Source organism: Mirounga leonina, unplaced genomic scaffold (assembly GCF_011800145.1).
Source record: "Mirounga leonina isolate KUSES-001 unplaced genomic scaffold, KU_Mleo_1.0 Mir_97, whole genome shotgun sequence".
Taxonomy (NCBI): Eukaryota; Metazoa; Chordata; class Mammalia; order Carnivora; family Phocidae; genus Mirounga; species Mirounga leonina.
This window is the reverse complement of record NW_023270889.1, coordinates 3,156,555-3,173,002: the sequence shown is the minus strand read 5'-3', so window position 1 is coordinate 3,173,002 and position 16,448 is coordinate 3,156,555. Positions and strand designations below refer to the sequence as shown.

Genomic DNA, 16,448 nt, shown 5'->3' with positions numbered 1-16,448 from the left:
GATATGAGTCCAAAATAAATAAAGAGAAGGCAGATGAAAACGGAAAAATACTGGAGAAAGAACTTTCTTCACATTTTCACCAGCCCAAGTTTTAGTTCACATTAAAAAAAAACTGCTTTCTACATTAAAATATTGAGCCAGGGAGGTAGAAGAGTAATATGAGAATTCTTTATACCTTACTAGGCTATTTGTCCTGTCCTGCCAAAGCCATGATGTCCCCAAATTTGGATTATTCTGCAGCATGCATGGGCTATGAGGCTTGGCTTCATCCCTCTAAAGTTCAGGAAACAAACCTGGTAAATAAGCCTCAGTCTCCAATAAATAGATTCCTCAACACTCACCTGATCTCCATGGAGACTTCCCTCAAATGGAAAAAATTAAAGACATTTTCTCTGCTCTTCTAAGTACACACCTATCCTTTCTTCTTCCTCCACACCTCCTCCAACTCCAAGGAAGTTCTACCATAGGGCCAAACATGTAGCGACTGTCACTCTTTGCTGGAAATCGTCTCAATCCTCCCCCTTTCCTGCCCCAAGTAATTTTCTGATAAACCAGATAGCAGCTCAATGGTGAAAAGAAAAAAATGCCATGCCATTTTTATAAATGTAGGGGCTGCTGCAGAAAAACCAAACAAGGAGAAGTGCTGCTCTATATCTCCCATAAATATTTGATACAGATGTACAGATTATGACTTTTAAAAACTAGCACCTAATTATCAAACTAATTCCCATCAAAGCCATGGAAAATTCATTTATTAAAATCTTTTCATTTATAGCCTATGCTCTAAAATTAAGGTAATTGCTAAAGCAGCAAAAATTTGAAACCTGGTAGTTGTTCTTGGCACTAAATGAATCACATCTGTATCTGATAATAAAAATGCCTAAAGAATTTCATCACAAGAAGAAGTTCTCAGAGAAAAATGGAAGGTCTCTTGGGTAAGAAAATTAAATACAATTTTCCTCATCTAATTCAAAACACTAAATGTTAGTTTGCTCCAATCCACTTATTTGAGAAGTATTTACAAAGGCAAAGAAAGCATAAATAATGACTGAAGAAAATCTGGTAATTATTCTTATTAGTGACAGCCTGGGAGCCGGAAACAAGCAGGCGGCTGGAAGCTGGAGTCCACAGGATGAGTGACACTGGTGGTGGATCCTACAAGGCAAATATCCCAGAGGCCCCATACCACAGTGATCCACATAAAAGCAGCACTTACTGGAGGCATAGTTCTAAAATTCTAGCAGAGCTTCCCACTGGTGGGCACAGGATGGGTTGCAGGCAATTCCTCAGGCCTGAGATGGGCATAGGGGCCTTAGAGCCTTTGGCAAATCAGCGAAGAGTACCCTTATCTGTTTATATCACACATTATCATTATGAGCACCAGGTTGAGAAAAAGCTTGAGAACACTACCTAAGGCCTTGTCTCTCAATCTAATCTACACAGACCCAGGCCTCCTTACCCTTCTTCATTCATCAAGTTAAAGATGGCCAAGGCCATACATGAAAAAAACCACAGCTAACATCATATTCAATGGTGAAAAGCTGAGAGCTTTTCCCCTAAGATCAGGAACAAGACAAAGATGTCTACTCTTGCCACTTTTATTCAACATAGTACTGGAAGTCCTGGCTAAAGCAATCAGACAAGAAAAAATAAAAAAATAAAAGGCATCCACAATGTAAGGAAGAAGTAAAACTTTCACTATTTGCAGATCACATGATACTGTATATAGAAAATCCTAGGGGCGCCTGGGTGGTTCAGTCATTAAGTGTCTGCCTTTGGCTCTCGTCATGATCCCAGGGTCCTGGGATCGAGCCCCGCATCAGGCTCCCTGCTCCATGGGGAGCCTGCTTCTCCCTCTCCCACTCCCCCGCTTGTGTTCCTGCTCTATCTCTCTGTCAAATAAATAAATAAAATCTTTAAAAAAAAAGAAAAAGAAAAAGAAAATCCTAAAGACTCAACCAAGAAACTAGTAGAACTAATAAATTCAGTAAGGTCACAGGAAACAAAATCTATATACAGAAACCCATTGCATTTCTATACATTAATAATAAAGTGACAGAAAGAGAAATGAAGAAAATAATCCCATTCATAATTGTACCAAAAATAATAAAATACCTAGGAATAAACTTAACCAAAGAGGTGAAAGATCTTTACTCTGAAAACTAAAGAACACTGATGAAAGAAATTGAAGATGACACAAACAAATGGAAAGATAGTCCACACTAATGGATTGGAAGAACAAACACTGTTAAAATGTCCATACTACCCAAAACAATCTACAGATTTAGTGCAAACCCTATCAAAATACCAACAATATTCTTCACAGGACTAGAACAAATAATCTTAAAATTTGTATGGAACCACAAAAGACCTCAAATAGTCAAAGGAATCTTGAAAAAAGAAGAACAAAACAGGAGGTAACACAATCCCAGATACTAAGATATATTACCGAGCTGCACTAATCAAAACAGTATGGTACTGGCACAAAAATAGACACAGATCAATAGAACAGAATAGAGAGCCCAGAAATAAATCCACAATTATATGGTCAAATAATCTTCAACAAAGGAGTCAAGATTATGCAATGGGAAAAAGTTTCTTCAACAAATGGTGCTGGGAAAACTGGACAGCTACATGCAAAAAAATGCAACTGGACCCCTTTCTCACACCATACACAAAATAAACTCAAAATGGATTAAAGACCTAAATTTAAGATCTGAAACTATAAAAATTTCTCTGTAATTTCTCTGACATTGGCCATAGCAACATTTTTCTAGATAGGCCTCCTGAGACAAGGGAAACAAAAGCAAAAAGAAACTATTAGGACTCCATCAAAATAAAAAGTTTTTACACAACAAAGGAAACTATCAACAAAACTAAATGACAACCTATTGAATGGGAGAAGATATTTGTTAATGACACATTGGATAAAGGGTTACTATCCAAAATACATAAAGTACTTCTATAACTCAACACCCAAGAAACAATCTGATTAAAGAATGGGCAGAAAACCTGAATAGACATTTTTCAAAAGTAGACATACAAATGGCCAATAGACACATGAAAACATGCTCAACATCACTCATCACCAGGAAAATGAAAAAACCAAAACCACAATGAGGTATCACCTCACACCTCTCAGAATGACTAAAATCAAACAGACAAGAAACAACAAGCATTGGTGAGGATGTGGAGAAAAACATACCCTTGTACACTGTTGGTAGGAATGCAAACTGGTACAGCCACTGTGGAAAAGAATATGGAGGATCCTCAAAAAATTAAAAATAGAATTGCCATATCATCCAGTAATACTACTACTCAGTATTTACCAAAAAGACAAAAAAAACAAAAACAAAAACACTAATTCAAAAAGATACATGCACCCCTAACTTATTGCAGCATTATTTACAATAGCCAAATTATGGAAGTAACCCAAGTGCCCATCAACAGATGAATGGATAAAGAAGTGGAATATATATACAATGGAATATTACTCAGACATAAAAAATAATAACATCTTGCCATCTGCAACAACAGAGATGGATCCAGAGGATATAATACTAAGTAAAATAAGTCAGTCAGACAAAGGCAAATACCACGACCACAAAACAAAGGAGCAAAGAAAAAAAGAGACCAACCAAAAAACAGACTCTTAACTATAGAGAATTGATGGTTACCAGTGGGGAGGTGGGTTGGAGGATGAGTAAAATAAATAAAGGGGATTAAGAGTACACTTATAGGGGCGCCTGGGTGGCTCAGTCATTAGGCGTCTGCCTTCGGCTCAGGTCATGGTCCCAGGGTCCTGGGATGGAGCCCCGCATCGGGCTCCCTGCTCCTCGGGAAGCCTGCTTCTCCCTCTCCCACTCCCCCTGCTTGTGTTCCCTCTCTCGCTGTCTCTCTCTCTGTGTCAAATAAAATCTTAAAAAAAAAAAAATTAAAAAAAAAAGATAACCATAAATCCTCTGCTTATATGAATAAACAAAGCACAAGTAGATAAAGCCATTAAATCCCTAACTACAAGATAAGAAATATGCGTAATTAGGGACGCCTGGGTGGCTCAGTTGGTTAGGTGACTGCCTTCGGCTCAGGTCATGATCCTGGAGTCCCGGGATCGAGCCCCACATCGGGCTTCCTGCTCAGCGGGGAGTCTGCTTCTCCTGACCCTCCCCCCTCTCATGCTCTCTGTCTCTATCTCATTCTCTCTCTCAAATAAATAAATAAAATCTTTAAAAAAAAAAATAAAAAAAATAAAAAAATAAAAAAATAAAGAAATATGCGTAATTAGATCTTGGAAATCATCAACTATGTAAAACCAAACCAAACCAAACCAAACCGGAAAAGCTGAATCTTCAAAAATGAATTATATAGGATATGTAAAGCACTATTTATCTTAATATAGTATGGGTAAAAATGTTTTACAAATCATACTCTTTTACTTTGCCCTTTGGGGGTCTCATAACCCCTCCTCATACATGACAAAGCATTATCTATCACTCCAAAAAAGAAAAAAAAAAAAAAAAAAAAAACACTACCCTGGGATATGTGTTAATTATAGACCTCTTTCTTCCCCACACTATATATAATTGTGAAAGTCTGGCCAGAGCTCTGATAGAACAGCTGGAAAACTTGTTACTGAAGATCATTCATCAAATTCAGGTTGGGAGAGGAAAAACTGTCACAGAATATCCTCCAAGACATGAAGTCCTTCACCGGTCTGCTATCAGTGGGATGTCATATGGTGCTGGGGTTAGACAACAAGCACTAGTCATCATTGCATTGGATGTTTTCACATTGTATAAAGAATAGTGTGCCATTTTGAACACCTTCAAACGTCTACAAAATCAAGTTCTCCTTTTCTGATATTTTATAAAGGAGTCAAGTATGTTTCTCCTTCAGGGCTGTATTATCTAGTGGCTAACTCTTCATCCAGTTTACCATTCATGGCAATCATATCTATACAAGGAAATACAAATAAATTTAAATACCAATTAAAAGAACACCAAACACAAGAGTATAGAGGAGGAAAAAAATGTTTCTATTTAACCAAAAAGGTAATAGTGAGTCTTGCTATTGTTTTTGCAGATCCAGAAATGGAAGCAAAACAGTAAACAGAAAACATTTCTTTGAAACTGCTAACACCAATAAGTAGCAGATGCCTTTTAATATAGCACGGTACAGGGTTAAATGCGACTAGAAAATGAGGAAACTATTACACTGAACGAGCCCTCCTTTTGGTCCTCATTCTTTTGCTTTCAATGATTTATGAAGCCTACAGCAGCATGTGATTGGCACTTCAACTCGATGTAACTCTCAAAATGAGATCATTTCAAATAGATTATCAAAGAGATAATTATAGGAAAGACATCTCACTATAGGTTTTGAATGCATTCATACAGCAAGCATTATTTCAAGGAGAGAATGGCTGAAAAGAGAGTATCAGAGAGAACAGAAATGTTGAGAAAATCTGACCCACAAGGAAATGTTAAAAAAAAAAAACCAAAACTAAGTTTGGTTCTCCTGGACAAGAGAAGACTGAACAGAAACTTTGTAATAGAGGAAACAGGGGATGTTGACCAGCTGTTCTCCAACTCCATGAGGACTCGAGTAAAGGATGTGGGCTCTAAGCTTAAGAATGTGAGGCTAAAGTACAGGAAAAAAATAAAAAAGATCTGATGGTAAGGGATTTCAACAACAGGAATGAACTCTTTGGAAGGGTTGTAAAATCTTCTGTTAAAATTAAGTCTAAATTTAAAAAACAAAACAAAACAAAAGCTTTTGAGAGCCTCAAAAAAAAAAATTAAGTCTAAATTTCACACAGAAGAATTAAGGCATAGTTCTCAGGTAGGCAAGGAGATGGACTCTGGAAGACAATATTGAGAAACTAAACGACTAATTCTCCAATCTACCTACTACTATTTACTTTTCAGAGTCCTCAAATGGATGCTCTATGCCTTCTATCTTATATAACTGCATTGGGAAGGAGAGACTGAGTGGAATGTTTCCTCTGTCTCACCTAAGACCAGTTCTGTTCTGTCCTTCTCTCCCTCCCTCCCTCCCTCTCTTCCTCTCTTCCTTCCTAAAAAAAATTACAGTGGTAATGGAAAATACATAATGAAATAGTACAGATTGCAGCAGATGTGCCTAAGAGGAAGCTTCTAAGATCCCTGCACATTTGCAGGGACATTCATATTGTAGGAAGTAAAATAATGTCATCGATCCTGGTATGAGTCCCTTCCCTTACTCTGGTGGTGTGTTCCCTTGACGTAACTGTGCCACAGGCAGAGCTACTGGCTTTTGCTTAATCAGCTGCCATCTGGCATCAAGCATACTTTGTTTTTTTCCTAGAAACATCGCCAAAGGCAAGGGAAGCAAGGGCAAAAATGAACTGTTGGGACCTCATCAAGATAAAAAGCTTTTGCACAGCAAAAGAAACAGTCAACAAAACCAAAAGACAACTGACAGAATGGGAGAAGATATTTGCAAATGACATATCAGATAAAGGGCTAGTATCCAAAATCTATAAAGAATTTATCAAACTCAACACCCAAAGAACAAATGATCCAATCAAGAGATGGGCAGAAGACATGAACAGACATTTTTCCAAAGAAGACATCCAAATGGCCAACAGACACATGAAAAAGTGCTCAATATCGCTCGGCATCAGGGAAATCCAAATCAAAACCTCAATGAGATACCACCTCACACCAGTCAGAATGGCTAAAATTAACAAGTCAGGAAATGACAGATGTTGGCGGGGATGCGGAGAAAGGGGAACCCTCCTACACTGTTGGTGGGAATGCAAGCTGGTGCAGCCACTCTGGAAAACAGTATTCCTCAAACAGTTGAAAATAGAGCTACCATATGACCCAGCAATTGCACTACTGGGTATTTACCCCAAAGATACAAAAGTAGGGATCCGAAAGGGTACATGCACCCCGATGTTTATAGCAGCAATGTCCACAATAGCCAAACTGTGGAAAGAGCCAAGATGTCCATCAACAGATGAATGGATAAAGAAGATGTGGTATATATATACAATGGAATATTATGCAGCCATCAAAAGGAATGAGATCTTGCCATTTGCAATGACGTGGATGGAACTGGAGGGTATTATGCTGAGCGAAATAAGTCAAACAGAGAAAGACATGTATCATATGACCTCACTGATATGAGGAATTCTCAATCTCAGGAAACAAACTGAGGGTTACTGGAGTGGTGGGGGGTGGGAGGGACGGGGTGGCTGGGTGATAGACACTGGGGAGGTTATGTGCTCTGGTAAGGGCTGTGAATTGTGCAAAACTGTTGCATCTCAGATCTGTACCTCTGAAACAAATAATGCAATATATGTTAAGGAAAAAAAAAAAGAAGATAGCGGGAGGGGAAGAATGAAGGGAGGGAAACCAGAGGGGTAGACGAACCATGAGAGACAGTGGACTCTGAGAAACAAACTGAGGGTTCTAGAGGGGAGGGGGGTGGGAGGATGGGTTAGCCTGGTGATGGGTATTGAGGAGTGCACGTTCTGCATGGAGCACTGGGTGTTATGCACAAACAGTGAATCATGGAACACTATATCTAAAACTAATGATGTAATGTATGGGGATTAACATAACAATAAAAAATTCTTTTAAAAAAGAAAAATGCAAATTATAACCGTGATGAGAAAGACCATTCCATACCTATTAGAATGTATAAAATAAAAAATGTCCACAACACAAACTGTTGGTGAGGATATGGAGCAAGTGGAAAACAAATACATCATTGGTGGAAATGCAAAATGGTACTGTTACTCTGAAGAACGGCTTGGTATTTTCTTATAAAAATAATCACATACTCACTGTATGACCCAGCAAGCCTACTCTTAGGTATTTACAGAAATGAAAACTTCTGTTCACACAAAAACTTATATATGAATGCTTATGGCAGCTCTATCCATAATCTCTCAAAACTGGAAACAATCAAATATCCTGTAATAAGATAAACTGGGCTATAACCACAAAGAGTACTACTCAGCAATAAAATGTAACAAACTCTTGATACACACCATAACCTGGATGAGTCTCAAAAGCATTCTGCTAAAAGAAGTTGATCTATATGTTGGCTAACTGAAAATAATAATAATAATAATTAATAATAATAATAATAAAGTTGATCTAAAAAGGTTACATGTTGTATGAGTGCATTTAGACGACATTCTTGAAAAGCCAGCACTATAGTGGAGACCAGTGAATGCTAGGGATTAGGAATGGGGGGCAGGGAAGAGGTGAGAGTGTGGCTACAGAGGGACAGCACAAAGGAGTTTCTGGGAGGTGATGGAACTGTTCTGTATCCTGATTGTATTGATAGTGGCTACATAAATCCATACATGTTTTAAAAATCACAGAACTGTATACTTTTTAAAAAGATAAATTTTACTGTATCATTTTCAAAATCAAATAACAAAGAATCAGCACTAAACTGGTTCTTATCATTTTCCTTACTTAAAACATTTAAAGACTTGATAAAGCAGATATTACCATGAAATCAGTGGTTTTTTCTCTATTTGCTCGGGCCTACGGATGAGCACTCAACTGTATTCTTCCAATCCTGAGAACTACTGTCCTGGAACACCCACAACATGATAGCTTTACACTTAGTAATTGAGAAGTAATTTAATCAAGTCTTACTGATACCAGCCCCCCTCAGACATTGTAAAGTTAACAGCTAACTTATTAGGGGACTCTAGCTGAGGTCCAAGTACTGTTTAAATTGAAGTCTGATAAGTAATCCCAAGAAAGAATTTAGTAATCCAAACCATGAAAGCAGCAATAATGCAATACTGTTTTTCATCATAGCCCAATGCCATATCTTTTCTTCAGTGATTAAAGAAAATACTCCTACAGAAAGGAGTAGTGGCTGATCACTGTGCCTCTTGACAGTAAAACACTGTCCCAATAGCCATGCTGGAAGTTAGCTCTTGACTTTGAAAAGGTAGTGCTAGAGAAAGAACCATGTAACTGCTGTCCTGGCATATTTACACTAAAACTCCATCATCTTCTACTTCCAAGTTTTTTTTTTTAATTCAATAGCCAATATATAGTACATCATTAATTTTTGATATAGTGTTCCATGATTCATTAGTTGTGTATAACACCCAGTACTCACTCATCACATCACGTGCCCTTCTTAATGTCCATCACCCAGTTACCCCATCCCCCCACCTACCTCCCTTTCCACAACCCTCAGTTCGTTTCCCGGAGTCAAGAGTCTCTTGGGTTTGTCTCCCTCTCTGATTTCTTCCCATTCGGTCTTCCCTCCCTTCCCCTATGATCCTCTGCACTATTTCTTATATTCCACATATGAGTGAAACCATATAATTGTCTTTCTCTGACTGACTTACTTCACTTAGCATAATCCCCTCTAGTTCCATACATGTTGATGTAAATGGTAGGTATTCATCCTTTCTGATGGCAGAGTAATATTCCATTGTAGATATGAACCACATCTTCTTTAAGCATTCATCTGTTGAAAGACATTTCGGCTCCTTCCACAGTTTGGCTATTTTGGACACTGCTGCTATGAACATTGGGGTGCAGGTGCCCCTTCTTTTCACTACATCTGTATTTCTGGGGTAAATACCAGTAGTGCAATTGCTGGGTTGTAGGGTAGCTCTATTTTTAACTTCTGGAGGAACCTCCATACTGTTTTCCAGAGTGGCTGCACCAGCTTGCATTCCCACCAACAGTGTAAGAGGGTTCCCCTTTCTCCACATCTCTGCCAACATCTGTCGTTTCGTGACTTGTTAATTTTAGCCATTCTAACTGGTGCAAGGTGGTATCTCATTGTGGTTTTGATTTGTATTTCCCTGATGCCAAGTGATGTGGAACATTTTTTCATGTGTCTGTTGGGCATCTGGATGTCTTCTTTGGAGAAATGTGTGTTCATGTCTTCTGCCCATTTCTTGACTGGATTATTTGTCTTTTGGGTGTTGAGTTTGGTAAGTTCTTTATAGATTTTGGATACCAGCCCTTTATCTGTTATGTCATTTGCAAATATCTTCTCCCATTCTGTAGGTTGCCTTTTAGTTTTGGTGACTGTTTCCTTTGCCGTGCAGAGGCTTTTTATCTTGACAAAGTCCCAAAAGTTCATTTTTGCTTTTGTTTCCCTTGCCTTTAGAGACGTGTCTTGCAAGAAGTTGTTGTGGCCAAGGTCGAAGAGGTTACTGGCTGTGTTCTCTAGGATTCTGATGGATTCCTGTCTCACATTTAGGTCTTTCATCCATTTTGAGTTTATCTTTGTGTATGGCGTAAGAGAATGGTCCAGTTTCATTCTTTTGCATGTGGCTGTCCAATTTTCCCAACACCATTTATTGGAGAGACTGTCTTTTTTTCCACTGGATATTCCTTCCTACTTTGTCAAAGATTAGTTGACCATAGAGTTGAGGGTCCATTTCTGGGCTCTCTATTCTGTTCCATTGATCCATGTGTCTGTTTCTGTGCCAGTACCATGCTGTCTTGATGATCACAGCTTTGTAATATAGCTTGAGGTCAGGCATTGTGATGCCCCCAGCTTTGGTTTTCTTTTTCAAAATACCCCTGGCTATATGGGGTCTTTTATGGTTCCATACAAATTTTAGGATTGTTTGCAATCCCTATCAAAATGCCATCGACATTCTTCACAGAGCTAGAACAAACAATACTCCTGAGTTTTTCATCAAATATTTATACATCTCGGAAGACCAGGAAACAAGGCAGTGCTCATGTACCTTGCCTTTCTGTTCCCAATGAGCAAATGCTCTAAATACCTATGTTGAATATACTGTCTTATCACTTGGCCATGGGAAAATATACCAATTTTAGTAAGTACAAATAGTTAATCAGTATCCATCTAGAATCTGCATTAATCTTCTCAAGAAAGTGAATTACAGCAAAACTTCATTAAGCTGATGCTGCTTTATCCAAGATAATATATAATTCAAAGCAACTGCTATTCCCTAGTCAACTAGCTGCCTGATTGCTCTTTAATAAAAATCAGATAATGGAAAGCTAAACTCAAAGTCCATTTTTTCCATCCCCTAGACTTCGTATTGAGAAGGTTTCACTATATTTTAGAAGGCAGATAAATGCCAAATATAGTCTTTCTTTCGAGTTTATTTTCAGTTGGCATTTGCACTGCCAATAGCTCAAGTTCCCTCTGTGTCCTATTCCTTGTACAATCCTGACTGGGCAAAGACACTGCTGGACTCCTTTATTTCCAGAAAACTTTTAAAGAGGTTGAACCTTGCATCAGTAAGACAGATCATTGGTCTATTCCCAGGATGATACAGAAGAAGAGGTGAGTTCCTCAACTCTTCAGAGACAAGCTTTCACAAGCACAGCTTCATTAATTTGTTTGAAGTGAATTTCCAGAGTTGTTCTATCAAGACTCATATGTAAGAACAAAGACACTTTCCAAAACCAATTCTGAGGACGTCTGGAATATCCATTAATTTGAATGACCTTTCTGCTCTCTTACATATGTACAAATAATGGAGGATGATTGTAGCATGAATGATCAGCATGTCCCTTACACTCATAAATTAAGATAAATAGCTAGTTTTGTGAAGAGCCCATTATTTATGGCCTTATTATACTCATTTCTTCTTTCCCTTCAATCTCTTTGGATTTAAAATATCAGTATACTCTCCTAATAAAAACACAAAAACTTTTTATGTGATACTTCATTGTATGATATATGTCATTCTTTAGGTTACCAAATAGAGCAGTTTTCTTGGACATCAAAATGTATTAATTTAAATGTCATATCTGAGAATAATCTATGGGTGATATGATTAGATATGATATTTACTTTCTTAATGATCTTTTCTATGTTGACAGTTTTTTAGATTTAATATGTACTACTTTTATAATCAGAAAAATACAATTAATCAGAAAAAGACAATTAAAATACCAAAAGCAGTCTAGTTGAAAACCTAATGAATGAATAAAATAAAGCAGTCTAGTTGAAAATATCAAAGCAAATTTCCCTTCCCTTCCCTTCTGCGGCTATATACCAGATCAGCTGTGCTAGATCTATAGCTATGTTTTGTAAATAAAGGTTTGATTTTTTTTTCTTTCTATTCCTCACTTTGTTCAGTCAGTGTTTGCAGAAACAAAGGTCCCTCACCAAAGTACATAAGCTAACAAACAAATCAGAAGAGTAGTCAGGATCAACTGTGAGATTTCTAGCTTTTTTCCTTTCTACTTTTTTTTCCCTCTTTACCCAAGGGAACACCTGCTATTTCTTTTAAATTATTGCCAAAAGCAGCTGAGGTGAAGAGGCCACCATCTTAAATAATATCAGGTCAAAAAACTTTATTCCATTACACTTGGGTTAAAGAATATAAATGGTAATATGCTAGTATAATTGCATAAACCATGTCCTTTGATTTATATTAGTGAAAAAGGCAAGTCTGTTAGTCATTTTATAACAAATTATAGCTTGATGAAAAATTACTAAGCTAATAGTAGTTCATAACGTTATTTCAGGTCCTCTCCAGAATAATTAGAACTCTGAAAAGGTCTGAATATGTCTATGTTTCTTCTAAACATAAATATTTTTTAAAAAACTGATACATCGGGCACTTGAGTGGCTCAGTTGGTTAAGCGACTGCCTTCGGCTCAGGTCATGATCCTGGAGTCCTGGGATCGAGTCCCGTACTAGGCTCCCTGCTCAGCGGGGAGTCTGCTTCTCTCTCTGACTCTCCCCCCTCTCATGCTCTCTCTCTCATTCTCTCCCAAGTGAATAAATAAAATCTTTTAAAAAATAAATAAATAAAATAAAAAAATAATAATTGATACATCATCTCCAAATTGTATTTTATCCATTCTTTCTCTCCTATACTTTCATCACACAAAATAGAGTAATGGTAGCTTTTTATACAATATACAAAAGCTTAGGGTCCCATCTTACACAAAAACTAAAGTGATTTGTAAACTCAAGATTCAAGTTATATTCTGGAATTTATCTTAGAAAAGAGGCTAAGCACACTACTCAAATCATAAAAAAATTAGATGACAACTGAGAAATATGCTGTTTTTTTCAATTGAGGGAATACAATTGGACGACAAAGAAACATCTAAAAATAATACCAGCAGAATTGTAAAATGTGTATGAACATTATACTATAAAAATGGTAAATGTTAAAGAAACATTTGTCAACTCCTAGTGAAGAGAAAAAAATTTTCAGAGCATATAACAACACAGAGAATGGAATTAAAACCAGTTTTTCCTTTAAGTTTCTTTCAAAAATAAACGGGAAAATATTTTTAAATTTTTATTTTATATTTTTGAAAGCTATTTATTGTGAAGCTTGTAGTATAGTTTTTAGTTACTAGGCAACGGTAGAGTTTTTAATATCCCTGACTGAAAACAATGTTTGGCTCCATATACATGTGGCGCTTGGCATTCTAAAATATAACTACCTAGGGATTTATTTTATTCTAGAAGAGGGTGTGAGATATACAATCACTCATACTTTACTGAAGTAAAAGGACTCATCTAGGATAGACCTAAAGCCACCGTTGTCTGTGTCTAATCAAGCAAGCACACCTCTAAATGCTGATATTAAGAATGAGATGTTGCCTTTTATGTAAATTAAAACTCAACACAGTATGTATCTTACTACAGCAGATTGCAGTATTTCCAAAAGAAACGACTATTCTGGTTTTTAATGACAAAAATACAATAAAATAAGAGATATTTTTGGCCCTTCAAGCAAAATGTCCACCATCTTTATCCACTCCAAAGAATACATTTATTTTCTTACATTCCAAGACTTAAAACTTTAGATCAGAGGGGCATTTTAAAGTTCTTTTAACGTACCATTCTACTATGTAAACAAAAACAATGCTGTCTGATATTAACAACAAAACGCAATCAAACAGGTCCTAAATCAGTTATTTAAAAGGCTGCTTCACAGTGCTGTGGCCCTTTTGTCCCTATTTGAAGTTTTCTCTTCATCTGTCTATTAATATGGCTCTCAAAATCTGTTTTCTGACTTTTCTAAGACAGTTCAACAGAAGGTATATTCCATTTACTTAATGACCGTTCTCCTTTGCTTGCTTCTCTTCATTTGCTCATCCCTTAAACGTTCAGGTTTCCTAGGGCTCATGTTCTCCATCCTTTGTGCCCTTTTCTTAAACTAATCAGCAAACAACATTCCAACTATAAACTGTAAACATTTCTCCCAAAACTGTGTCTTCTTTCTCTTAAGCACCAAACTCACTTATCTATCTGCCTACTATCTCCATCCAGAGGCCATGCAGGTATTCAAGCTCAACATATCAACAACAATGCACTGTGTTTCTTCCAAAATCTGCTTTTTTCCTTTCTTTTTCTTTTTTTAATCTTGGGGAACACTGGCCCAGCCTCTCAAGTAATAAACCTCAGCCTTCGTACACAACACCAAATCTTGTAAATCTAACCTTCACACTTCAATAAAAATTATGTTCTAAAGCCTAAATCGGACTGTGCCATTCCCTTGCTTTAACAAACACACACACAAACAAAAAACAGAAGATAAAGTCACCTTCTTATTACGGTATACAGATCAGTTTACCTTTCCATCTCTAGATACTTCTCTCCTGCCTCACTCTCCAAAGACATACCTGTGCTGTACAGTATGCATTACATGGACTTGCCAAGTATACCATTCACTCATTCAACAAATATGTGTCAAGCACTGTTCTAAGCACTGAGGAGATCACAGTGAACACAACAGACAAAGTTCCTGCTCTAGTGGGCTTACATCCTGGTGCAAGAAAACAGACAACAAACGTAACAGATGCAATGGCAGTAAGCACTATGGAGGAAAAGATCTAGCTAGAAAAGCAACTCAGAGCAACAAAGCAAACAGCATGTTCTAAACACTACAAAAACATAGGGTGTCTTAAAAGTGCAATTTTATTTAGGTTTCAATTTTAATTATAATTTAAAACCATAACACCATGAGTAATACTGAAATGTATTGTCATTGAGAGGCATAACAGAACACAGCTTACTTCTGGAACAACCAATTATAATAATTTTATTTTTTGAGATTAAAGTTGATAGAGTCAAGAATGTTTTTCTTTGATTCTAGTGTTTAAGTTGGCTCTTGGATGTACCCCCCAAAAATTATTATTAGTGCTGGCACATTTCAAATTACATCATGAGATTAGAATCTATAAAACTTAAGTACTCATCTAGAATTAGTCTCATTGTTATTTATTTCATTGTCTTTAACTATACCACAGTTTCAAATTTAGGGCCTACAAATTAAGACTCCACAGTAATACTAGAACATTAGAGACAGGAGCTTTTGACTAGTGACTTAAAAACAGTTGTTCAATTGTCTGAATCACATAAGTACATAATATGTCCCAACTGTTTACAAAGAGCTGAAACAACTGGAGAAGTCTACAGAAGGGCACTGTTTAAGATATAGGATATTACTAAAGGCTTTGACAGTGAGCCAAAGAAAATTTACACAGACATTAATCAGTCTGTTTCATACTCAGAAAATAACAATGATTTACCTTACCTTCTAAATGCTAATACATACTCTAAAAGACTACAAAGGAATTCAGATTTTCCTCTGGGAAACTTCACTATTACTATATTACAGTCTCAGGAAAGGAATGACTGAATCAGTGAATCAATGCATGCATGCATGCTGTTTTAGTGCTTACAGTGCTTATATAAATATGTAAAGAAAACTAATGGGTTTTTTTAGATGCAGAAGTTAACTGTGAAATGTTTTAAACTTCCAAATAACTAAACAGAAATTAAGCTCAGTGGAAGCTGAGTCTTACCTCAATGACAACTCTGGCAAGCAGAATTCTGTCAAAGTTTTCAAGGTTTAGGAAACAATGATACAATTCATCACTTTCTGAAGGCATAATTTTCACTTCTGTCCACAATCCCTGAATCTTCACAAACATGCGCCCTATGGGACACTTCTTTCTGTATCCTACGTGATGATCAGCTTCTGCTTTCCTCAAACTGGTTGGCAGAGGGGCAAATGTCCCCGGCCCAGCTGAAATTCTGACTGAAGCGTGGGCCCATGGGAAATACTGGGTCAGAGGAAGGGAAAGTGTAGATCAGCCAGTCTGCAACATACTAGTAATTCCTGTGTGAGTAAAAAAAAGTAGCTACCATTGCACCATAGGGGCCAGGACTTATGTTCTATTTAAAAACTAAAACCAAAACAAAAGATGACTAAGAGGCAAACCTCACTTCATTCTCAAGGCTGAGGAGAGAAGAATTTACATACCGCATCCGTGATGTCTATTTCATACACCCTTTGGAAAGTCCTGCGCTCAAAGAAAACGAGTTTGCCGCTGCCACATCCCCTTTGAACAGATGTCCCGGTGACTATGAGTTTATCATCTGGACTGAAACAGCAGTCAGTCCTACAGACAAAAACAGTGTGTAAGCATAAGCTTATGACC

At 37.1% G+C, this 16,448-nt stretch overlaps 1 protein-coding gene across 2 annotated transcripts in view; it reads right to left on the bottom strand.

Annotated features, from left to right (window-relative positions):
• Positions 1-16,448, bottom strand: part of LOC118006534 (WD repeat-containing protein 70) — a 295,923-nt gene that overhangs the window by 32,100 nt on the left and 247,375 nt on the right. For both annotated transcript variants that reach the window (XM_034999215.1, XM_034999216.1), the window contains one exon: positions 16,271-16,409. In XM_034999215.1, coding sequence (XP_034855106.1) covers positions 16,271-16,409 — 139 coding nt within the window. The remainder of the gene's footprint in view (positions 1-16,270; positions 16,410-16,448) is intronic.